Source organism: Citrus clementina, unplaced genomic scaffold, assembly GCF_000493195.1.
Source record: "Citrus clementina cultivar Clemenules unplaced genomic scaffold, Citrus_clementina_v1.0 scaffold_2, whole genome shotgun sequence".
Taxonomy (NCBI): Eukaryota; Viridiplantae; Streptophyta; class Magnoliopsida; order Sapindales; family Rutaceae; genus Citrus; species Citrus x clementina.
In genome coordinates, this window is record NW_006262688.1 from 22161312 (window position 1) to 22184727 (window position 23416).

Here is a 23416-nt window from a genome sequence, read left to right on the forward strand (position 1 = left end):
TTCTTGAAATTCTGGAATGCATCCTCCCATGGTCTAGACTGAGTGTAGTTCTGGTTCTGATTGTATGGTCTAAATGGTGGCTGAGAGGCTTGAGGATTTTGTGGAATTGGTGGACCTGGAGCTGCTGGTCCGTTCTGTTGGAATCATTGAGACCATGAAAAATTGGGGTGGTCTCTCCATCCAGGGTTATATGTGTTGGAGTATGGGTTGTAATTCGATGGTTTTCTCATTACACCTATGGCATTGGCTTGATCTGAGTATGAGTCATGGTCATGTGGCTCTGTTGATTTAGCAGTCGATAACGATGCTATTTGTCGAGAGAGACCTTCAATTATCGCTTTGACTTCTTTAATTTCTGAACTTGACTCGTCAATGTGAACCTCATTTACTCCCTTAATTCTTCTAGTATTCCTGAGTGATCGACTCCGTTGTTGGGAATTATCCGCTTGTCGCTGGAAGAATTCCCAAATCTCTGATGCACTTTTTGACATTAGCTCTCCTCCACTTGTTGCCATTAGCCATTCTTGCACATTTGGCAGTAATCCCTCCAAAAAGTATTGGCATTGGTGCCATTTCTCGTACCCATGATGTGGACACTTCAAGAGTAGCCCATTGAATCGCTCCCATGTTTCGAAAAATTGCTCGTCCTCTCTCTGGGTAAACTCCGAGATTTCCCTGCGAATAGCATTGGTTTTATGCACTGGGAAATATTTATTCAAAAATTTAGTTACCATTTGTTCCCATGATGAAATGCTATTGGCAGGCAATGTATTAAGCCATGAACGAGCTCTATCCTTTAAAGAAAATGGGAATAATCTGAGTTTAACATCATCGTCTGAAAAATTTTCATATTTAAAAGTTTGACAAATGGCATGAAAATCATTCAGATGATTATATGGGTCCTCATTTTCTAAGCCATAGAATGTGGGGAGACAATTCAGCACACTAGGTTTTAGTTCAAAACTTCTAGCAGCTACATTTGGGTATCTTATGCATGATGTGCTCAAATTAGCTAAGGGACTAAAATAGTCCTTAAATGGCCTCTCTTGTGGTGCTTGTAAATCCATTCCAAATTTATTTTTAATGTGCTTTTGTGTGCGAAGTGTTTTCTCAAGTTCAAGGTCTATAGGTTCAAGATTAGGTAATAATGACCTACGACCATGCATGCAAAACAAATAAAATAAAAATAAAGATGGGAACAAAACAAATAAAAATAAAGAAGAGGGAGAAATTACGATACTAACCTTATTGCGCTATTACAACCTTTCTATAAAAATACACAAAAATAAATACGTAAAATAAATTAACTAAAAATTAAATTAATAAAATAAAATAAAAATTACAAAGAAAATTAAATTGAAAATTAAATTACAAAATGTTAAAGAAGAGAAAAAGAAAAGAAATACTAACCTTTATATGTAGATTCACTTTTTTTTTCTTTTTTTTAATTAAAAAAATACAAGAAAACAAATAAAAGAAATTATTCAAAAAAATTAATTCTATGAATTAAAATTACTTACCTCCCCGGCAACGGCGCCAAAAACTTGTTGTGCAAATTTTAATATACTCGCAAGCGCACGAATCTGTTGTAGTATAGACTAATGGTGACGAGTGTCGATCCCACGAGGAGGTGGATTTTAATTATATATAGAATTAATTTTGTAAATGGGTAGTTGGATTTATGGTGGAAATGATTTGGAATATGCTAATACTTAAATTAAAATGGCGAGAATAAATTCTAAAATTGGAATTGCAATTGAGAGAATAAATTGAAGAGAAAATCTATTAAATTGACGTACTTGGGTATCTGGATCCGTATCAACATGCATCATGGGCTAAATAATCTGTATTAATGCCAATTAAATCATGAGGGGGGAATCCACACCTCATGAACCACGCTCTAATCAATATGGTGCTAAGGGCTTATCGTGCCAAATAATAATAACCTTGTACTAGAGGGCCGGTGAAACCAAGGCGGTACTAGACAAGATTAGTATTATTTGTCGACGAGAAGTCAAAACATCCACAAAAACTAGAGGGGAAGAGAAAATAAATTTACCAAATTAAGCCCATGACACATGTTGAGACTTCACCTTCAACCCAAGTTTGAAAGAAAATTAGCCACTCATAATTGAACTAGGGGCAAAATGGGAATTTATTAAAATACGAAGAAAATACAAGATGGAGAAGGAATTACAGAAAATGGATCTCAAAAATGGATTCAGAGATATCAAATTAGGGGGGAGAGGCCCCCTTTTTATAGATACATGGAGTAAATCATGGCCATCGGATTAAAAACAGTTTGGACGCTCAGGATTGCGTCACGTCATCAGTCAACAGTCCACGGTTTGACCACGCGGATGAACAGTAACACGGTTTGACCCGACTTTGAACAATAACGCGGTTTGACCCGGATGAACAGTAACACGGTTTGGTTGAAAATAATCCTGTGTGATGCATGCACCGTATGCGAGATTTTTCGTCCACTGATATGCTGCCACGTCACCATCAACAGTATATAAGAATTTTAGTCCAACAGGATCGTGACACCTCATCAGTCAATGCCACATCATCGGTCCGTCTATGTGAACAGTGTCGTGAACAGTAACGTATACAGTACCGTACACGTGAATAGTACCGTACATGTGAACAATGCCATTTTTCATTTTATGCTCCTCCTAAGGTTTTCGACCGTCCTGAGTTTAAAAGTGATGTCCGTTTTGCCATCTGATTTCTCGTTTATTGTGAAATAACTATGATGCCCCTAAAATACATAAAATACTTAATTAAAATAAAACACATGTAATTAAATCACAAGAAGGTTAAATACATAAAAGTAAGGGTTGTTAGTAAGACTTGAAATGTAAAATGACAGTTTTCTCCTTTATAAATATGCATTTTCTAACACTCAACACTGTCCTCTAACTACAGAACTTGAGCTATAACTCGATGCCATTTGTAAAAGAGAAAAGGAAAAGTTGTGAGCTTGAATGTGTGGATTATTTATTTGATGGACTATATGAGCGGATTTTGTAGATGTATAAGTAGGTTTTTAACTTCAATTTGGTTGGTAATGGTTGTAATTAGGACAAATGAATGGCATAATTGTTTGCTTTAATGTGCAGTTATGGGTTTGATGGATTATATGAGGCAGATTAGGTTGATGTATAAGCAGGTTTTTGGTTTCAATTTGGCTGGTTCTGAGATTTAAAAATGGCAAATGAATGGTATAAATGATGTGTTTGAAGATGACGTCTTTGAGCATTGTGAGCTGTTTGACATGTTTCTTATGATTTTTTGTGTTTATATATAGCCGAAATTGTAGTCGTTGGAGAGCTAACAGTTACATTTTTTGAATCTTATTTTCTTATATTTTATTTCGTTTAAATTGTAATTTTCCCTTGAGGGGTAAAAAAGTCATTTCATTAATATTTTGTTAACTCTATTAACGGAGACTAAATGGAAGTAAAAAAATGAAATAAAAGAATAACTTCAGGTGGTGCGTTAAAAAAAAATATTTATGTAATTTTATAAAAGACTAAACAAATAAGTGGATGGCCGTAAATTTCCCTTATAATTTATACCAACAACGGCATCGCATGGAGACCCAAGGCAGTTACACAAACTGGCGAACGCAACGCAAGCTAATGCAAAAGGCTGCGGGGACCAGACGCCACGCGTCACATTCTCGTGAAAAGCAGGCCGGTGAAAACACGACGATTGAAAAATAAATAAAACAAGAAGCTCATTTTACCTCCAAAGGCAAAAGCCCCACAAAAATATCCCGCGCCTCTCGCTCGCTTTCAAAACCTTCGTCTCGTTTCCCGCCTCTCTTACCTCTCCTTAAATCCCCTGTATCTCTCACTAACCCTAAGACTCCAATCTAAATCGTAATCTCTCTCTCTCTCTCTCTAAAATGGAGCGGAGGATCCGTTCTCTCCACCGTAAATCTATCACCCGATCGGAACCGTTTCTTAAGTACCTAAAGCCCGGTGCCCTCGCCCGCCTACGGGACTCCAAAATCAGCGCCAGATCGCTTAGGGTTTGCTCTATCCCTCAGATCTCTCCGCCGTCGAGTGACGGTGAGCCCCCGGTCAACGTGATCGATGCATTCCCGTGCTTTTCCGGCAGGATCTACGGCCCGCGGTGTCCTCAGAGAAAGAAGCTTGTCGCGGCTAAAGCCGTAATGTTGCTCGGTTCCAGCCAGTCGGGTCCCGTGCCGGATCATCCCGATCCGCTCATTGATGTTTTTAATAGTGACAGTAACATAGTCGTTGCTCATTAGTTCAGTCAATCTGTGAATTTTTACTTCTGTTGCTAAAATTTTTGTAGATTTTAGTTTTAGAGGAATGGTAGCGGGATTGTGTCAAAAATATCTTGGAACTCAAATTAATAATAAAATCAGCACATTTTTCCATTTTCAGATCTTGCGATTATAGATCGATTTCTGATTTTACCTTCACACTGCTTTAAATTTATGTCTTTAGTCAATGAATTTGACTGAAGATTCTATAACTGTTTGATATATTTGTCATTAATCATATTTTTGTTAGTTTATGCAGTTCAATAATTTCTGGCGATGAATTAAATATCAGAGAGGTCTAATTTATCTATAATTTTAGCATTGACTGCATTGTGATTTATAAATTGTGTTATATTCATAATTAATTGATAGTTTATACTTAATGCCATTTTAGTATGATAATGCTTATAGATAGGATATTGCAAGAGCATTCCCACTGCATGACTGAGATGATTAATTAGTTTTCATGTAAATGCAGGTGCTCTGTTTAATTCATTTCTAAATCAAATGTGTAATATTTTTTTTTATCAAAATGTAAGGGTCCCAAGTCTCTAGTTTTAGATCTGAAAGAGGGTGTTGATTCACATCAATCGCTTGTTCTGTGAGGTATTAAAGTTTATCAATTGAAGTGATTCATTCTAAGTAAACCATTGGTTTTAGTTTGGAGCTTTATTGAAATTCATTTCAGATAGAATGTGTTGTGATGACTTTGGATCTAATTGCAACAAGCTTTTGAGATTGTTCTTAGAAGTTTCTATCTAGGCACCTCTCAGCTAGTGTATGGTATTCAACAGCGTTGTATTCTCAATTTGATATGATTTCCCATTTGAGTTGGTAGATGCATAAGCCTGATAAGTTCACTGGATCGACATTCTCTTTGTTATTCTCACTCTGCATTTCTTCCACTACATTCCATTTGTAAGATGTGTATGAAGTATGATCGACAATGAACATACTCTCCATCTTGTAATGCAGGTTGGTTAGCTCCTTTTCGGGTTATAGTTTCAACCACATTATATCATATGTGCCTCTCACTTATGTAACAAAGTCTGCCACGTCCGCACACATTTTCACTGAGTGGATACAGACATACAGGTCTGATTGACATTGTTGTCATGCACAGAAGCTGAGACTTTTTGAGGGCAGATTTTGTTGTCAGCAATATGTTATTAGAGATGTCAGGCCCTGCAATCTGTTTGGCCCGTGTCTAATTTTATGAGCTCGTGAAAGAGGTGCAGATAGTCTAATAGATCGATCACATCATTATCTAGTTGTCTGTAGATGGCATTGCTCAAACTTCTGTTCAAGCTTCAGAAGGTGTATGAATATATAAAGCAACCTTGGTTTTGATTTTGAAGGGTTTAGCGCAATCATGCAAATTCGGATGAAAGTTATAAACAAGATGGATCACTGCCTCAAGGTACTCCCATTGTTCACTGCTCTTATGAGAGCTTGCTAGTTTCAAACAGAATTAGAATCCTTACTTTCAAGCTAGATCTCTGCGTTTAACGATTGAATAGTTTTAAAAGTAATTCGGTGAAGCAAAATTTACACAAAATAATTCTTTCTTAGATGTTCAGCCATTCTTCATATCTATTTGCTGTGCCTGTGCGTGAAACAAGGGCGTTCCATTTAATAATCCATTCGGTCTCCAGCCACTGAAAATTAATAACTAAATTAGTAATTCTGAGTTCCAGCAGAAATGGAAACAAAATGTCTTAAATACCCTTATGTCGAAACTTTCTAATTGCTGCTGATGAAAATGTTAATTAATCACATTTAATTTTTTTCAGTAATTCGTAAATGAACTAGTATATTTATTGTGTTAGGATTGTTTGGATTGAGATGTTGTAGTTTAAATTTGTAGCTGGTATACTAAAAAAAAAGTTTAGAATGTATGATAATCACTATGTTGTAAGGTATAAGTTAATAAAATTTGTACGTAATTATTAAAATTTAATAAATTTATGTTCAAATTATATTAATTCTAGTGCATTCATTTTTAAAGTTAATTAAATAAATTATAAAAATATAATAATGTAAACAATAAAAAAAATCAGCTTGACTTTTAAAGTGAATTGTTTCGTTTGAAATTAATGTTGCCATTGAGCTACCGCAACCCAGTTACTTGATAGTTGTCTCGATTAGGACCATAATTAGAAAATTAAAAATTTGTGAACAACAAGCTTTAATATGAGGAATGCATTATAATTTTATAAACTCTAAATAATCATTATGTTTTGACCTTTTATTGAACAATGAAATTGAAATTTGATGTTAAAAGCAAAAAGAAAAAGTAGTTTTACTTTTTTACAATCCAAACTTGGGTTGCCTACTGTCAAAAAAAAAAAAAAAAAAGATTGGGTTGACTAAATTAATAATTTCAATAAATTAATAAGATAATATTTTTTTCTGAAAATCTTTATATAACTCTCTAATATTATTCATAATATAAATTAATAACTTGTTAAATTACAAACATAATTGTTATATAACTTTATTTTTACTTGTTTTTCTTGTAATTTAAATGTAGTTGGATTTAATCTCTAATTTTTCTTATTACATCTAAAGTCATGGTGTTGAAAAATTATAATAATTTTAAATTTATTTTTAATTAATTTAATATATATTTAGTGAATTAACTCATATTTAATTGACTAGATTGATAAAGTATAATAAAATTTTAGTTATTTAATTATAACTTTATAAATTAAAAAATTATTGTTTATCGATTAATTAACTAATATCTCTTTAATTAATAAATTTTATATAGTCTCAGTACTACTAATTTATAGAAGTTTTACTACTTTTCTTTAGAGAAGGGTAACTCTGTCCTTCTACCTACTATTTAGGGCTAGAACCAAGAATCCTCAGTTTTCCGATCAACGATGTGCAGCTAGAAATGCGAATCACACTGACATTGCGTAGTTAAGAAGCACTTGAAAGAGCACGGAGAGCTTCTCATTTTACTGCGGCCACGAAATAGAAAAACGAAATTTTAAATAAAGAAAAAAGAAAAAAACACACGAACAGCAGCAATGGCGGAACCAAAAACCAAATACGACCGCCAGCTCAGGTACTCAACCCCACCTCCTCACTGTCGTAGTTGTATTGACCGTTTTGCCCTCCTCAATTCCCATTATTATCGTCTTCCACCTTCTCTTTGCTCCGTGTTTTCTGTAGGCCGATAACTTTCCACTCGGAATAATTTTCGTTTAAGCTCTCTTCGTTTCAATAGTAACTCTTTTGCTGGAAAAATCATAGATGGTTAAATAATAAATCTACCGATATTTATTGATAACAAATTATATTTCATTTCGAAAGATAATTTTCATGGGATGTCTATGTCAACTCTCAAGTGATCATTAATTTTTTTTTACACTATTTAATTTTTATTTATATTGTGGTAGGAGCTTCTAGTAACTATATAGTGTTTCGCTGTTTAGTTTTCTTGCAATGACAGTAGCTCATGAAACATAAAATTGCAAAAAATAATATTAATAAGGATATTACCAAACATATTCGTTTAGTCGGAAGAAAACTCTATTGAAATTCAAAAGTGAAAAATAAAATGCTGAACATAATGTTTATATTTATTATTTTTAAAATTTGATCTAATGTCGAAATTGTAGGATCTGGGGTGAGCAAGGGCAAGCAGCTCTTGAAAAGGCAAGTGTATGCTTGCTCAACTGTGGTCCTACAGGTTCCGAGACTTTGAAAAATCTGGTTCTTGGCGGGATTGGAAGCATTACAGTAATTGATGGGTCTAAAGTTGAAGTGGGTGACCTTGGAAACAATTTTATGTGTATGTTCCTCCGTTCATTAGATTTATTTATTTTAATTTTCTTTCTATGTTTCCTGTTCTTAGTATGTTTTTGTTGTTGCTGGTAGTGGATGAGTCATGTGTTGGGCAATCAAAAGCCAAGTCTGTGTGTGCATTTCTTCAAGAGCTCAACGATGCTGTTAAAGCCAAGTTTATTGAGGAGTATCCTGAGGCACTGATTGAAATGAACCCTCCCTTCTTCTCTCAGTTTACTTTGGTTGTGGCCACACAGGTATATATTTTTGGTGCCAATGTTTAGATTTTTCGCAATCATTTTTGAGCTTTTATTGTATAAGTAGCTTTAATTCTGGTGGAATTTTTATCTTTTAAAATATTAACCTGGTTCTTTCTCTAGTGGCTATGACCAGCAGCACTCTTTAATGCCCTATCTTTAGTATATGTAATTTGGATTTTCCTTCTTTATATAAAGAATTGACTACTATCTTCATTGTCTTTAATCGTAAGATCTTGGAGTAATTTTTTTAACTTTGCTTTCAGCTGGGAGAAGAAAAAATGATAAAGCTTGATAGAATCTGTAGAGAGGCAAATGTGATGTTGATTTTTGCTCGCTCCTATGGCCTCACTGGGTTTGTTCGAATCAGTGTGAAGGTAAGCCAGTGTCTCTAATTCTTATTCGCTATCCTGGCATGTTAGAAAGTGAGTATTGAAAATAAACCTAGTAAGTTGCCTTACAAGAAAACACTTGCACACAAGGATTACTTCTTGGGTTCATTTATCGGCCTACTCTAACATAGATAAATGACTGTTAAATTGAAGGATCGTATATTTCTTATTGACTTGAAACCAAGGCAATCAAAGTTTCTAAGCATGCTAGATGAATATAGGGATTGTGAATTTTCAGTCAAGATTTCTGGAATTAAGAGAGAGCTGGTTTGGGGGGAAGAAATTATAATAATCCATTCAAAGATTAGAATTTTTTATGCATGCATGAAGGTTGCTAAATCTTCTTAATCTTCTTCGTCTTGTTTATTTTTTGAGTCAGGAACATACAGTGGTTGAGTCAAAGCCTGATCATTTTCTGGATGACCTTCGATTAAATAACCCATGGCCTGAGCTAAGGAAGTAAGGAATTTTGGTTTTTTGTTTCTTTCCTTATTTGCTTAATTTTTGTGTCTTTTTATATTTGTAATATGTTTTTGACCGGTCTAAATAGGCATACATTTTTTACCTTTCTAACATATATTCTTACTTTGTGCAGTATCCTCTAATCTGAAAACATACTAATTATGGTCTAGTCGTATTAATCTGTTGGTATTTTCTTACAATAGATTTGCAGAGACATTCGATTTGAATGTTCCTGATCCTGTCGCCCACAAACACACACCGTATGTTGTCATTCTTATTAAGATGTCTGAGGAATGGACCAATAGCCATGGGGGTAGCCTTCCATCAACCAGAGAAGAGAAAAGAGAGTTTAAGGTTACATGGTTCCTGACTTATATTTTGGGCTTTTACTGCTCTCCATTAACGTGACTGATATAGTTGGGGTCTTGTGCATCTTAGGAGCTTCTTAAGTCCAAGATGGTTGCAATCGATGAAGACAACTATAAAGAAGCTATTGAGGCCTCCTTTAAAGTCTTTGCTCCTCCAGGAATAAGTAAGTTTCTAATTTTGAAGTTTTGGATGAAAGTTTATCAGAACTTACTGCAACTAGAAATTTGTTTAAGGGGAATTTGATCTTCATCATATACGTTTACCAAGGAACCACGGGCAGTGGCAAAGCTTGCGCTAACTCAAAAATAGGGTGTTTTACCATCACCTCTTGGGTGAAATCCTGCACATCTGAGCTCAATTGCTGATAAAATTTGAATTAAAGAAAAAAAAAGGTAACCACTTAACCTAACTCCTTAAGCTGATGGGTAAGATATAGGGTAAGTGCCTAATAAGTTGTATTTAACCTCTAACTGTCTAACATGCCTTTTCAAGTGCAATGCTTGTTGATTAAACAACACCACAGCCTCTAATATATCAACCAAAAAACCAAATGTTCTAATTAAATCAATATGAATATACGATGGTGGTTTAGTCAACCTATCTTGATCGGTGATACCAATAAACGTAAAAGCTTAAGCTTAGATAATAGGTGAGGGCCAAAAAATAGGATTTAATATCTAACAATGTTATATTCCTGAACATGTATTTCACAGCTCAAAACTGAAAGGAAGGGCTTCAGACCTAATTTCACAATGCCAGAAAATGAAGGGTTCTGTTCTGTATGCAGAACTGGCTTTGAGCAAAGTATTGCAGTCTGCAGATAGCTCATTCTTTCCTTTCAGTATTGCAATAGGTCGGCCTTGGATTTTTGTACCTGCATGAGGTTTGAGACAGGAAAACAATTGACTTATCTCGCTGTTTATCCATGTAATGAAAATAGTTATTGGACAATTTTGGCCTTGATTAAGAGTCTAGATTCTCAGCTAGAATGGTTTATGAGTTTGTATTTTTGACATAGAAAGTATTTAACTGTTGAAACAAATTGAATAGAGAGGTTATTACTGCTATGAAACATTAACTCCTCACTTATTATGAACTTTCAACATGAATTTTGAATACCGGATCATCTCTATTGTTTCATTTCGAATTTTGTATCCATAGCTAATTTGATTTCAGTTGAGTGTGATAATCACTCATCTAATTGAGTTGCCTGTGAATAGATAATTAACCTTTCTCTCTCTGTGGCATCTTAGGTTCTGATTTGCAACAAATAATTAATGATAGCTCTGCAGAACTTAGTTCTACTTCATCAGATTTTTGGGTGATGGTGGCAGCTTTAAAGGTTGGTAATTTTAAAGATTGCTTGTTTCTAACATTAATTTGTTTGCTTTACTTTAATGTCGGAGTTTAGGGCATGGTGAGAGAGTGGTAAGTTGTTTGATGATCATCTATCGAATTACTCTTACACTGGGGCATTTGTACGAAAGTTAATGCAAATGTTTTACAGCTTGTACATCCATCTTATGCTATTACTACTGCTGCTGCTATAATTTTACATTCACTAAGTCGTTAAATTGCTGTCTCTGTAGGAGTTCATTGCTACTGAAGGTGGTGGTGAGGCACCCCTTGAGGGATCGATACCAGATATGACATCTTCAACTGAGTGAGTGATTTTTCTGCAGGAATTTTTCAGTTCCTTTTTCCTTTATATTGGAAAGGAAAAGCATTGGTGACAAAAGCCAAATGAAATTTTACGCAGGCATTATGTGAATTTACAAAAAATCTACCAAGCCAAGGCTGAGGCTGATTGCCTTGCCATTGAGCAACGGGTGAGGAATAATCTAAAGAAGCTCGGTAGAGAGCCAGAGAGCATCTCCAAGGCAACAATAAAAAGTTTCTGTAGAAATGCTAGAAAACTCAAAGTAAGCATGTTAAAATTGTACTCTAATTATGATTCTAAACTGTAGACAATTGCTTGTATCCCTTGATTGATTGAACCATTATAATTTTGACGTCTTCACAACTCCATTTTTCATGATGTGCAATAACGTTTTGTCAGGCACATCAATCAGAACGCCTGTTTATAATCCCTTCCTGCCTGTATTCCCATAACACCCCCCCCCCCCCTTCTCTCCCAAAAAAAAAAAGGTTTTCTGCCTATTGAAGCTAGGTGTTAATTGTCAGGTTTCCTGCTGACTTGAATTTTCCTTCATATATCTGTTTCTACATATAGAATTTCACCCCAGTGATGAGATGTACTTGTAAATGTTAATGATTTCAATGCCAAAAGAATGTGATACACATACAGGCATTTTGGAGTGATTTGAGAATTAACTGATATTTTAGAGTCCTGAAGAGATTATGCTGACACAATTTATGTTCACCTTTTTGATTTGCTGTTCAATGAGACACTTGTTCTGTGCAGGTTTGCAGATACCGCCTTCTTGAGGATGAGTTTAGCAATCCCTCCGTTCCGGACATTCAGAAGTATTTGACAGATGAGGACTATAGGTGACTAGTTAACCATTCTGCTTTCAGATGTTGATTTATCTATTTTGTACAACATTCTCTAACTAAGGCTTCGCTGTCCTGTGATCCCTTATGATATCGCGTGATCTTTTTTGGTGCTCATGCATTGCTTGAAGCACCCTTATAGCTTTTGAATGATTGGCTTCTTCTATGAGTAATAGAACATGCATGAGGCAAGAAAATTTACATATTCGCTGCGCCACCCCAATCTAACCTATGATTAATTGAAAGAAATGAAACATACAATATTTGCACTAATGAGTCTAGTGCAATCAAATCTTTACATGTAATGAAAAGAGTTATATTTTTTGACTGTGAGGCTCATTTTCTTTCCGGTTCATTCAATTTGCTTGTAGGGATTATGGCAGGCATGTGAGCCTCTTTATGTCTTTTGAATATGTGCTTAGTTTCTAGGATATCCGAAGTTTTTATTTCTAACGAAGCTTCATGAGCCAAACAAATCTCCATATATGTTATCCTTGCTCAGTTGAGAGTTCTGTTGATTTTTTTCTTAAATATTAATAGCAATAATTTTAATAATGTCAATAAATCATATACGATAATAAAAGGTTTTGATTTTCGTGATGATTCCCTGTTTCATGCAAGTGACCTGCTATGGTTAAATGTGTCTGGGCATTTCATGGATTCTTGCATTGCTTGATTACAAAGACATAATGGCATTGCTTATTTTGGAGAGTTAGCTTGAAGAAGTTCTAAGCTGGAAAATATTTTATGCTGAGAAGTATAATATAATCCGAGTTGCTGTTGATATATCAGCATTAAAAAATTACTTGTAACCTGTTTTCCTATTTGTGTTTGCAGTGTTGCGATGGGGTTCTATATTCTCCTAAGAGCAGTTGACAGGTTCGCTGCCAATTATAACAATTATCCTGGGGAGTTTGATGGGTAAGAACTGATGTCACTTTTACCTGTTCTTTGAAAAGCCCACTCTTGTTTCCTGTAGTTTCCTGTAGTTTGATCGTTGGAGGATAATTTCTCTGCTGAATGTCTCCAGCCCCATGGATGAAGATATATCTCGGTTGAAAACTACAGCTGTTAGTGTGCTAAATGACTTGGGCTGCAATGGTTCAACATTGACTGAGGATCTTATCAACGAGATGTGTCGCTTTGGTGCAGCAGAGCTCCATGCTGTTGCTGCGTTCATTGGAGGAGTTGCCTCGCAGGAAGTCATTAAGGTTGTGTTTCTATCTTAGCTAGGTTCTTCTGTTTGGCTTTTGAAGTTATTTTCCGCTCTAAGACAAGACTCATTGTGTTTACCACAGCTCATTACAAAACAGTTTGTTCCTATGTGTGGGACATTCATCTTCAATGGCATTGATCATAAGTCGCAATTGTTGACACTTTGATGGAATTTGATGCTGTGAATGCTGAATTAACTGGTATGTTTTCATTTTTTCAATCTTGGGTTCAAAAACCTTGCAATCGAATTCTATTTTGTTGCTAATATTAGCGTCTTTTCTTTTCCTTTTTTGGGGCAGATACTATGTTCATGTGATGTAGTACCAATCTTCTGGAGATCCACAGGCTTTTCCTTTTCATGTCATTTATGACATTTCATGAATTGATGCATTCTTTGCATTGTAACGAGAGGGGCACATCATTTAGTTTGATGAAGTTCTGGAAATTATTAGTTATCACCACTTCATCTTCGTGTAAAGACAGACTTACTAAAGAATATCAGAGTGGTTTTCGTGGAGTTGGATTCTCCCGGCATTATGATTTTTATGTTTTACGTTGCATTTTTTCTAACATCATGATAATCTCCTCTGTTAAATAATAATAATACATACATACATACCGATCTTGTTAAAGTAAAATTCATTTGCGACTATGCCTTCGAATGAACTACAACCGGTCAGACGGGAGAAGAGACATTTAAAGATGCAACTGGAAAAGTTAATGATTTTGTCAATTACCAAATAGAATTTAAGAAAGAATAAAATGGAATTGAAAGAGATTTCTATGTTACAACATTGAGGACATGATTGGAAAAGAAAAACAGATCTTTAAGTTTTGAAGCCTATCCAATTCCTAAATAATACCAGCAGATGAAGTAGCATGATCTCTCGGTGTCAATGGTGCATTTTATTTATCTCAGCGGCACCATCATCAGCAGGTTTTTTGGCAGGATTGTATACACTGAATTCACCAAATTCTCTTCTGCCACTGGGAAAAACAGTGCTCACAATCAAATCCTTGGACAAATAAAACAAAAATTCAGTTGCTAAACATAAACATATGTAAAAGTTGACGAGGGAACATAATATATCATATGGCTAGTGAGTAAGACTAGTCAAATGTAGGTGCCAATCGGCTTAACCAGTAAAACCATTTGTGGTGGTACAAGATGTACAGGATTTGAGCCCTGATTACTTGGGTGGGAAGGGATTAGTCTCCATTCTTGCAATACCAAAAACAAGTGATTGAAGAGGTTTTCAAGTAACACAAGAAATTCACAAAGCTGGAACACAGTCATAATCATGCAAGTTGATCTTTGTAATTGTATATTTCTTTTATCAAGTTGATTAAGTAAGAAACTCAAATAAATCTGACTAATAACTTTGTACTTGAAGCAAACCTGAAAATTTTGTATATTAAATAAGCTGATATGGAACTGATAATGGACAACATATAGGTAGGGGTGTTGCCAAGGAATATGTCAATTCTCTTGATTAGAGCATGATACGTGTTAATATGTGCAAAAGTAATGCATTATACCTGTGCATTACATCCCAGCCAGCCGGTAAAAAACGAGGATGAAGAGCTTCAACAAAAACCTGTCTCCACCTTTGACAGAATTGGCGAATGCCATCTTCCCCGTACTTCCGTAATAGATAATTGACAACTTGTTTTCCATGAGGTCCATGTCCTAATAAAGAAACTTTAGAATTAGGCGTTGGAGAGCTACTTCCAAAACCATTTTGTGCACTGCTATTCTCACATTCATCATCAACATTGCCAACAGAATCATCTTTTGAATCAGAAACTTTGCTCATAGAATTCATCTTTTTCCAAATGGTAGAAAAGACTAGTTGATCAATCCCTCCATTTGAAAATGTAGGGGGCTTGCTTTCATGACTTTCTGTTAAAGAGCTTCGGCCTTCTTTCTCACCTGATTTTTGTGTTTCAATAGCATGTAAACCAAGTACATTATCAGCTTTGGTTGCATCCATAGCGGCAGATTCCACCGTGACACCAGGATAACTATCCTGCTGTTTATTTGGGAAGTCGGTGGGTTTAGACATTTTTAAAGACAACCCTCTCTTCTTCGCATGTCGTCTTCGCTCACGAGGACTCATGCCAACTAGCAGAGCCCTTTCCAAGTCTTCCTCGGATATTTCCCTTCCTCCATAATATCTCATGACAATCTGCAAGAGCAAGAAAAGTGAATTCCATTTATGGAATAGCTCAAGAACAATAATCATTAGCATTTCGTGCAAAAGAAATGCCAAAGAGACAGCTTTGATTGATAGAAAGTTTTAAGCTCATCCCTCGTCATATAAATTCCTTCCTTTAACCAGAAAAACAAAATTGTAAATATTAATCATGGGGTGGAGATAGAAGTTCCTAAAATAAGAAACTAGTAAACAAACTATAAATACGTTAACAAGTTATTTTCACTGGTTTTGAATAGTAAATTATTGCACTAATGTATAAAAGGCATCTCCTGTTTATCTTAATAAGTGACTAAGCACCCGGAACTTTCTGATATCAAATAAACTTAGCTGGCATTTTCTTTAAATCATAATGTTTGAATAACAACTAAACCAATACTACTGCAGAATGAAAACTCTAAAATGGGCTATCACTGGTGGTTATCCAATCAGTGTTACTGATGCCAGTATGCAACACCCAGTGAATCTTAAAAATGAAAATTTGACCAAAATGAAAAAAATCAGGGGCTAAAGATATAGTCTCCTACCCGTCTCAGTTCTTCACGACGGTTGGATGGCATTGTTGGTCCATGGTGCAAAAGAGCCATAGCAGCCGTTCGCAACTGCAAAGGAGATACACCTGCCTCCTCAAAATTTGTAATTGATGCAGAGAAACCAGGTCTAGCTTCTTCTTTCCTTGAATCAGCTACCTTATGGATGAAAAGAGGAATTCCAAATTCTGCAGAAATTTGCTTCTTATACTTCTCAGCAGCAGCATGAGCAACTTCATGACAGTCCACACAAAGTAGGACAATATCATGGGACCTATGGCTTTTCAACTGCTCAGGGAAATGTATTCTATAACATGAGGGAATTATTCGATAGCGTAAGTAGTGATTTCCTTCACCACAGCTGACGCATATATTTTTCTTACTTTGAATATAAAATTCATTGCCCTCATCTTCTGGCCGGCCTTTGGGTTCAAAAAGAAGCATTATAGCAGGTGGGTTATCCTCAACAAGTTTTGCTAGATCTCGAGTAAGATACCTGTAAGATGAAAATAATTCTGTAAACTGCAGCATATTTATAGTTGAATTGAAAACAAAATATAGACAATCTACCAACCATTCGAGCTTCTTGCGATCACAGTAACAAAGCAACCGCCCATCATTTGCATAGATCCTACAATTATGATAAACTGGAGATTTGCAGGAAAATTTTTGGACAAACAGATCTCGTGAAGCCTTCTTAGCAACTTGCCTTGAAACTTTAACGCCATTTTGCTTGTAAACGAATTTATTGCTTTGATTTTTTAGTTCCCAGTTATTTTTGGCTGGTAAAACATAATTAAAAACAGATAACGGACAACTACCATTTGGACCAAGACACTTCTGAAGATTTGCTAACAAAATATCATCAAGGTTTTCTACATTATTGCAAACCTGACGTTCTACATCATCTAAATGACTGCAAACAACTGGGGATGGAGATGGTAGAGAGGAACTAAGATTCAAACAATCAACATCCGAATCAGCTTGAGCTATGGTGGTGTATACATCTGTGCGATTAGCCGGAGCTTTATTGGCAAGAGCAATAATAGCCTGATCGGATAAGACAAATCTCAAGCTCTCATCATGCACACGAGCCTGAAAGGAAATGAACACCATGTGGAAAGCTTAATAAATAAATTATAGTTTTCCAGTCCACACCAATGACAAAGTATACAGGAAATGTAACACCATGTGATGCTAGAATGAACAGAATGGAATTACAGGTAAATGGCTCTTGAAAGAAACACCACCTGAAAAATAAATAAATAAAGGTGATATCACTGCTTAACTCTAAGGTCTAGGGGGGAAAAAATGTACAGACAAATGCTATTTTATGAGGCATCTTAAAACATTTGAAGTTTTATAAAATTTCCACCAGTAGAGTTCCCATGGCTTGCAAGGGAATATTGACTTCATTCTCCATGCATTCATAAGTCTATTCTCAAAATGAGAGCCAAAATGACAAGTTACAACTTACCATTAAATCTCTCCAAGCACACAACCGCCTCACAAGATCCTGATTTTCAAGAATAAATTATTGAATGTTATAAGATTCTAGAGGCTAAGTTCTATTGATTGCAGTGAAGATCAGGTAGAAGAATCACACCTGGGTTACAGAAGAAATTGAAGAAACACCTCCTTGGCCATTCAATAGTCGGAAAAATATCGATGATGCAGCTGCTTCTCCAGGATAAGACTCAATCTCTTTGGTGTAGACTTGCAAACAAACCATGTTTGAACGGCGACTAGCCTCGAGAACAAAATTGAATTTGTCATCGGGGCAATATGAGTTTTCTGATACATTCATATATTTAGCATTTGATACTATACAAAATTGTAGATTCAAGTTTAAAAAATAATCAATTTGGAATTGTGGCTGAACACAGGTTCCAGCGCAATATTCAATGTCCTGTTTTGACCTTGCTAAGTTTTCTTCCCTAACTACTCATCTCAAATGGGAAACTGTCATAGATCACATCAGAACTATCCAGCAAAGTTTTCCTCAAGGATGTGGACTCTCTTAAGGTATCCCCCTCTCCATTATCAAATAAAATAAGAATAAAGCTAATTGACTCATTACTGGCAATGGATTTTATCGCTTAATAATTAACAAGTGACGCCCGCACTAAATGCTCTATTCTTTTTATTTTCAATTCAATATAAAATAACTGAAAGATCAAATGACTAACAAAGCATGGAATTAGTGAAACTAGAACGCGTACCATTGCCCTGTTGTTTGAGCTCAGCAACTAAACATTTTGCAATATACAATAAATAATGTGCATCAGTTTGAGCATATTGCAGCATTTCCGCAGGCAGTGGTCGCTGTCTCCAGTCTTCACGCTACAATGCAAAGTGAAGTGTTCACAAGTTAAGATTTTATGGTCTCTTAAGCAATGTTATGCCCAATCACTAAAAAATAAATTTTCAATTTACTGGCTTCCTATAACAAAGCACACAGACACACGGGTCTTAAAAGAAGTTTCAAAAATGACTGAAAAGAGCAGGAAAATGCACAAATAGACACCGCACCTGTAAAAATTTATTTGTGGCCACGCCACAGTAGGTTTCAAGTAAGTAAGCTAGTGATTTCTGAGGTTTTGACAACACCTCGCATGCCTACAGGGTAACAACAGAAAAAATATTGAAAACAAATCACCGTGAGGAAATTGCTAAACATGCTCTACCTCTTTCTCTAAAGAACAACATTACATGGATGTATGATCGAACAGAAATTTAATACTAAAAGCATACCTTTGCAGTATCAAACAAATTAACAACATAAATATGGAAGTCTCTTTGTAGCCACAGAACATCATTATCCGACCCATGAAACACCTACACCACAAAATTGTCCACATATGAGATAACAAATATCACACCACAAGAAAATAGTGATTTTTACAACTAGGCTACCTTGCAAACACCAGGATCAGCAAAAAATGGTTGAAGGATACTTATTTCGTCATGTAATGCAATTGTGTCAACCAAGTAGTCTTCCTTCTCAGTTGAAATCTGCTCAAATAAATACAATTCATAACATGAGAATCAACATATCATAAATACAACAAAAAAAACATGGTTCAATCATTTACCTGTATCAAAGCTGTAAAACCAAGAAATGACCGTAGGCTGTGCTGTTCAGTATCAACAGCAAAAAAAAATTCTTTACTTAACGCATTGGCAAGTTCATTCAACTGCGACTTGGTCTCAACCCAAACAAACGAGTCACTCCTTTGCAAATCCAAATCAACATTTGAAAAATCAAACTCGGGTCGAGGGTTCTCTAACAAAGCTGTAATCTCCAATTCATAAGGATGCGAGCCAGAAGATTTCTCTACAATTAGAAGCAGAAAAGTTAACCACATTTACTTCAATAATTCAGTTTTCCCTCTATGTGATTGATTAGCAACTCGAGGAAAATAAAATAACCATAAATTTAAACAACTAGAGGAAAGCTTAACTTTCTACAGAGCGTTTAACCAATAACTGTGAAAACGGAGCGCCAGGATTTAAGTAAAAAACCAAAACAAAAAAAAAAGAGTAATAAATGAAATAATGATAAAATGAAAATATAATTTTAAAAATGCACCTTTATTGGCGTGTTTGAATGGAGAATAAGAGTTATCAGCTAAAACGCGCTTGAAATTGTGTTGTGGCTTTGGTTCGGACTGTAAATAACAAGAATATTGAGGGCATTGGTTCAGCTTTCGGCGTCTCCGCTGTTGCCTGGTGAACAAAATGGATATTGCTGCTAAAGAAGCAATCGTGATTGCGATTTTGATCTTGGCTTTCTTTTCCATTTGCTTCTTTTTTTTATTATTTGTTATTCGCGTTTTCTGCCTTGCTTGTTGGTCTCCGTCTTGGTGGCAGCTCACTGGTTCGATGGCTTACTTTCAAGCGTTGTATGAGGGCGAGGGAAGCGTCTGATACTGATTTTAGTCGAGGCGGTGCGTTTTGTGGGGGCAAAACGGTACCGGCTCGTACCCTTTTTTTTTTATTAAAGTGAAACGCTTTGGGCTGGGCTCAAAAGATTGCTGTTTTAACCCAGACCAACTTCATTATTTGAAGAAACCGCTTTTCAGTTTTCAAAAGTTGGTTATATCAAGCATGTCTAGACCGATTCTGGAATCTGAACAGAGAGAGAAGAAAAAATATTTCATAGCCGATTAAGGAAATCAAATGGCTTCCAGTAGCCCACAATTGGAAACATGTAGTAGTGAAAGTGATAAAGAAGCAATGGAACAGATTGCTCTTTCTGAATCACCAATACAAGACATTGCCAATTCCTCAACCAACAACAGCATCAAAGGGAAACCTGAACTGCACATCAAGATTGCTGAAAATTTTGGAAACTTTTTTGCTTCTCTTAGGGAAAATTTGTTCGTGGTCAAAAGGGTTGTTCAGAATCTCTGGTTACAGTACATTCGTGGTGAAAAATCAGATAGAATCAGAGCTTACCAAGTCTGGCCAGGAAATAACGTATGTCTTTGTAACAAATTCAATTTGCTAACAGTATTGAGAATATCTAACAGAACTTTTTGTACTTCATACGCAGGTATTTTTCTTCCACGGGAGATTCATTTGTGGCCCTGATCCAAGGGGGCTACTTTTGACAACCACATCTATAATTCTTTCAAGTTGGATTTTTGCCATGTACATTGGAGATGATTTGCCTAGTCATTCCAGTACCATTGTCACCATCTCTGTGATTCTAACAGTAATAGTTAGTTCCTCACTTGAAACTTTTTTTTTTTTTCCATGATCATAATCACATTTCTCTTTAAATATTTTATTGTTTGAAATGCAGGTCTTTATCAACTTGATTCTGGTTAGCACAACTGATCCAGGAATCATTCCTCGAAACGATCAAGCGAATATAGAAGATGTTGGTACCAGCGATGGAACCAGAAGTAAAAGAGTTATGATAAATGGGGTGGAAATGAAACTAAAATATTGTCGAATTTGTAAGATATTTAGGCCACCAAGGAGCTGCCACTGCGCTGTGTGTGACAATTGTGTTGAGAAATTCGATCACCATTGCCCTTGGATTGGCCAATGTATTGCACTGGTACGATCACATCACAAAGTGATGCTCCTGTCACATAGACTCTATATAGACAAAGTGTCTAATTGTACTACTACTACTACTAACAGCAAACTAATTTTAATTTATGTATGCGCAGAGAAACTATCGATTTTACTTGTCATTTGTGATCTCGGCTTTGGTTTTATTTGCCTACTTATTTGCCTTCTCTGTTTGGAGAATCCACGCAAAAAGTAAGAGTGGATTGCTAGGGATGCTGAAGAACTGCCCAGAAACTGTGGCGCTAGTGTCATTTAGTTTTGCTGCCATTTGGTTCCTAGCTGGGCTTGCCATATTCCATATTTATTTGATTACAGTAAATCAGGTTAGTTTTACCATAACAGATTTGCATGAGCAAAATTGTTCGAATCAAAAGATCATTACTAATGTTTACAACTTGCATAATGCAGACAGCGTACGAGAATTTCCGGCAGCGCTATGCAGATTCTCAGAATCCATATGATAAAGGAATAGTAAGTAATTTTAAGGATGTGTTGTTTGGGCCAGTGCCTCCTTCTAGAGTTGATTTCAGAGCAGAAGTAACGTCAAGCTGGCATATAAAGGCTACAAGGAGAGTATAAGTTGAAACTTTGGAGCTCCTATCTGAAAGATTTTAATTGAAAGCACACGATTTTACATAAATGAACTATTCGTCTTGTGTTGATCATAGCTTGAGCATTTTGTCTATGTGAATACTTGTTGGCAAGGTCATTAATCATCATGTGTTTGTCTTTCTGGTTTCCCAATCATGTTCATCATTTATCTTCACATATCAAACATTAAGTACCATGAATATTGAACATATACAGAAACAAAGAATCAAATATGCTTGGAATTCAATCCAATCGCCTGAGAGCCAAACGTCCTGATCATTGCCATACTCAAAACAAAACCTTATTTACTCTATATTGAGAAGAAGTTGCAGCCTGCTGCAAGTGCCATGTGGTCATCTACAGTGCTCCAATGAGTGCAAAATCTGCAGGGCAGAGAGCTGCTGCCTTGGTTTACAAAACGGCAGTAAACACATGGTACATGGGGCCGTCCATTTATGGAGACACTGTTGTGGATTGATGGAGCTACCTGATAGTGATTGTTGAATTTGTTATGGGCCTCCACAGTAATTAAACTGGACTGCATGTGACATAATGTAATTTCTGGATCTACCAGGTGAATAAACAATTGCCCCATTCATGGGCTTTGAATTACAGCAAAAATAAAGAAGTTGGTCGTTGAAGAAAAAGGAAAAAAAAAATCATAACTTCTCTGCAGGTTGAGCATGTGAAGATATGCCTAGAAATGTGGCAGTCAAAATCCAAGAACATGAAAAGTCTTATATATATAATTTTTTTTTTTTGTTGTGTTTTTAGTCTCCTTACTGATAATGGTTCACGATTATTGAAATTATATGAATCACCAAACTTTGTCAACATTCTATTTTCCCGGATATTCCTTCCATAGAATTAATTAAGGAATTAAAAATTGTGACATTTCAATGTAAATTTAAACTACCAAGCTTAATCAATTTGCCCCTCCATGATCATTTGGCATTAGACCTATATGTGAGATAAATCCCTAGACTAGGGTTAGTCTATATTATATATAATGTATCATTTAATAAATTCATGAGTTATCACTCACAACAACTCAATTATTTCGTATGCCGCAACTTTTTAAGTTTAGTTGACAACTTAAGGATTGTTGTATGTTACATATAATATAACATAATATAACCCCAAACTTACTATAATAGTGATTGGAATTGCTTGTGCTAATAATAGTCCAAAGAAACTTTAACACCAACCGGGCATCAAAAGGTGGAGTGATATTGGAAATTTTTGGGGGACAGGAGATGGTTCTTTATTCTTCATCTTATTTTTAATTTATTCTTTGTGAGCATTTGGAATCATATCATATCTTATTTTATCTCTTAATCTTCATCTGTCCATTCACATTTGGCCTGGTCCAAAAGAAGAAATTTTCTCTTTTGATCATCCCTTTGTTTTCGGTGGTGATTAACACAATCCCATCAAGTCCCAACTTTATTATATCATGCAGAAAAGTACAATTTAATTAAAGCAAATGGGTAATGATTCTCTTATCATATGAACCCATATGGTATAATGCATGAAAATTACCCTTATATGCTTAAGACAAAATTACCCTTCTTTTCAAGAGGATAATTAAGAGAGCCCGAGTGGTAAAAATTTAATGGCTTTAAATTTATGTACTTGATAAAGCAACTGCACCAACCAACAGAAGGTCTCGTGAAATGGC

At 35.6% G+C, this 23416-nt stretch overlaps 3 protein-coding genes and 1 non-coding gene across 6 annotated transcripts; 3 read left to right on the plus strand and 1 right to left on the minus strand.

Annotated features, from left to right (window-relative positions):
* Window positions 1–579: 579 nt before the first annotated feature.
* LOC112101315 lies at window positions 580–683 on the plus strand. Its single transcript, XR_002907441.1, has one exon. It is a non-coding gene; the product is annotated as a small nucleolar RNA R71 (small nucleolar RNA).
* A 6432-nt stretch (window positions 684–7115) lies between these two features.
* On the plus strand, window positions 7116–13847 carry LOC18050371 (NEDD8-activating enzyme E1 regulatory subunit AXR1). The gene is made up of 15 exons (XM_006447495.2): window positions 7116–7379; window positions 7936–8108; window positions 8195–8358; window positions 8625–8735; window positions 9130–9209; window positions 9416–9566; window positions 9651–9744; window positions 10835–10923; window positions 11171–11244; window positions 11341–11503; window positions 12007–12092; window positions 12933–13016; window positions 13126–13306; window positions 13394–13510; window positions 13610–13847. Exons 1-14 carry the CDS (start codon window positions 7342–7344, stop codon window positions 13475–13477), a joined length of 1572 nt encoding a protein of 523 aa, XP_006447558.1. The 5' UTR covers window positions 7116–7341; the 3' UTR covers window positions 13478–13510; window positions 13610–13847.
* Window positions 13848–14030: 183 nt separating this feature from the next.
* LOC18050373 (protein RRP6-like 3) lies at window positions 14031–20009 on the minus strand. Of its 3 annotated transcripts, none has more exons than XM_006447502.2 (12): window positions 19649–20009; window positions 19152–19393; window positions 18973–19071; window positions 18811–18894; window positions 18589–18675; window positions 18279–18399; window positions 17663–17850; window positions 17534–17572; window positions 16631–17151; window positions 16054–16552; window positions 14850–15499; window positions 14032–14297 (listed from the first exon to the last, which is right to left on the minus strand). In XM_006447502.2, exons 1-12 carry the CDS (start codon window positions 19857–19859, stop codon window positions 14204–14206), a joined length of 2835 nt encoding a protein of 944 aa, XP_006447565.1. In that variant the 5' UTR covers window positions 19860–20009; the 3' UTR covers window positions 14032–14203. The 3 variants fall into 3 exon arrangements, with proteins under 3 accessions (XP_024046003.1, XP_006447565.1, XP_006447564.1); XM_006447501.2 differs by having other exon boundaries at window positions 14204–14326; XM_024190235.1 differs by lacking the exon at window positions 17534–17572 and having other exon boundaries at window positions 14031–14297.
* A 202-nt stretch (window positions 20010–20211) lies between these two features.
* On the plus strand, window positions 20212–21729 carry LOC18050374 (probable protein S-acyltransferase 6). Its single transcript, XM_024190237.1, has 5 exons — window positions 20212–20538; window positions 20615–20787; window positions 20854–21127; window positions 21243–21467; window positions 21553–21729. The coding sequence occupies exons 1-5, from the start codon at window positions 20239–20241 to the stop codon at window positions 21721–21723; spliced, it is 1143 nt and encodes a 380-aa protein (XP_024046005.1). The 5' UTR covers window positions 20212–20238; the 3' UTR covers window positions 21724–21729.
* Window positions 21730–23416: the final 1687 nt, after the last annotated feature.

Excerpts from the sequence above, each read along its gene's own strand:
- LOC18050371 (XM_006447495.2), top strand. The coding sequence starts at position 7,342 with ATGGCGGAACCAAAAACCAAATACGACCGCCAGCTCAG. Across the intron at positions 11,504-12,006 it reads GAAATGCTAGAAAACTCAAA|GTTTGCAGATACCGCCTTCT; the intron begins GTAAGCATGTTA and ends TGTTCTGTGCAG. Across the intron at positions 13,017-13,125 it reads TATCCTGGGGAGTTTGATGG|CCCCATGGATGAAGATATAT; the intron begins GTAAGAACTGAT and ends GAATGTCTCCAG.
- LOC18050373 (XM_006447502.2), bottom strand. The coding sequence starts at position 19,859 with ATGGAAAAGAAAGCCAAGATCAAAATCGCAATCACGATTGCTTCTTTA. Across the intron at positions 18,895-18,972 it reads CTGATCCTGGTGTTTGCAAG|GTGTTTCATGGGTCGGATAA; the intron begins GTAGCCTAGTTG and ends TTTGTGGTGTAG. Across the intron at positions 15,500-16,053 it reads GTCGTGAAGAACTGAGACGG|ATTGTCATGAGATATTATGG; the intron begins GTAGGAGACTAT and ends TTGCTCTTGCAG.
- LOC18050374 (XM_024190237.1), top strand. The coding sequence starts at position 20,239 with ATGGCTTCCAGTAGCCCACAATTGGAAACATGTAGTAGTGAAAGTGAT. Across the intron at positions 20,539-20,614 it reads AAGTCTGGCCAGGAAATAAC|GTATTTTTCTTCCACGGGAG; the intron begins GTATGTCTTTGT and ends CTTCATACGCAG. Across the intron at positions 21,468-21,552 it reads ATTTGATTACAGTAAATCAG|ACAGCGTACGAGAATTTCCG; the intron begins GTTAGTTTTACC and ends TGCATAATGCAG.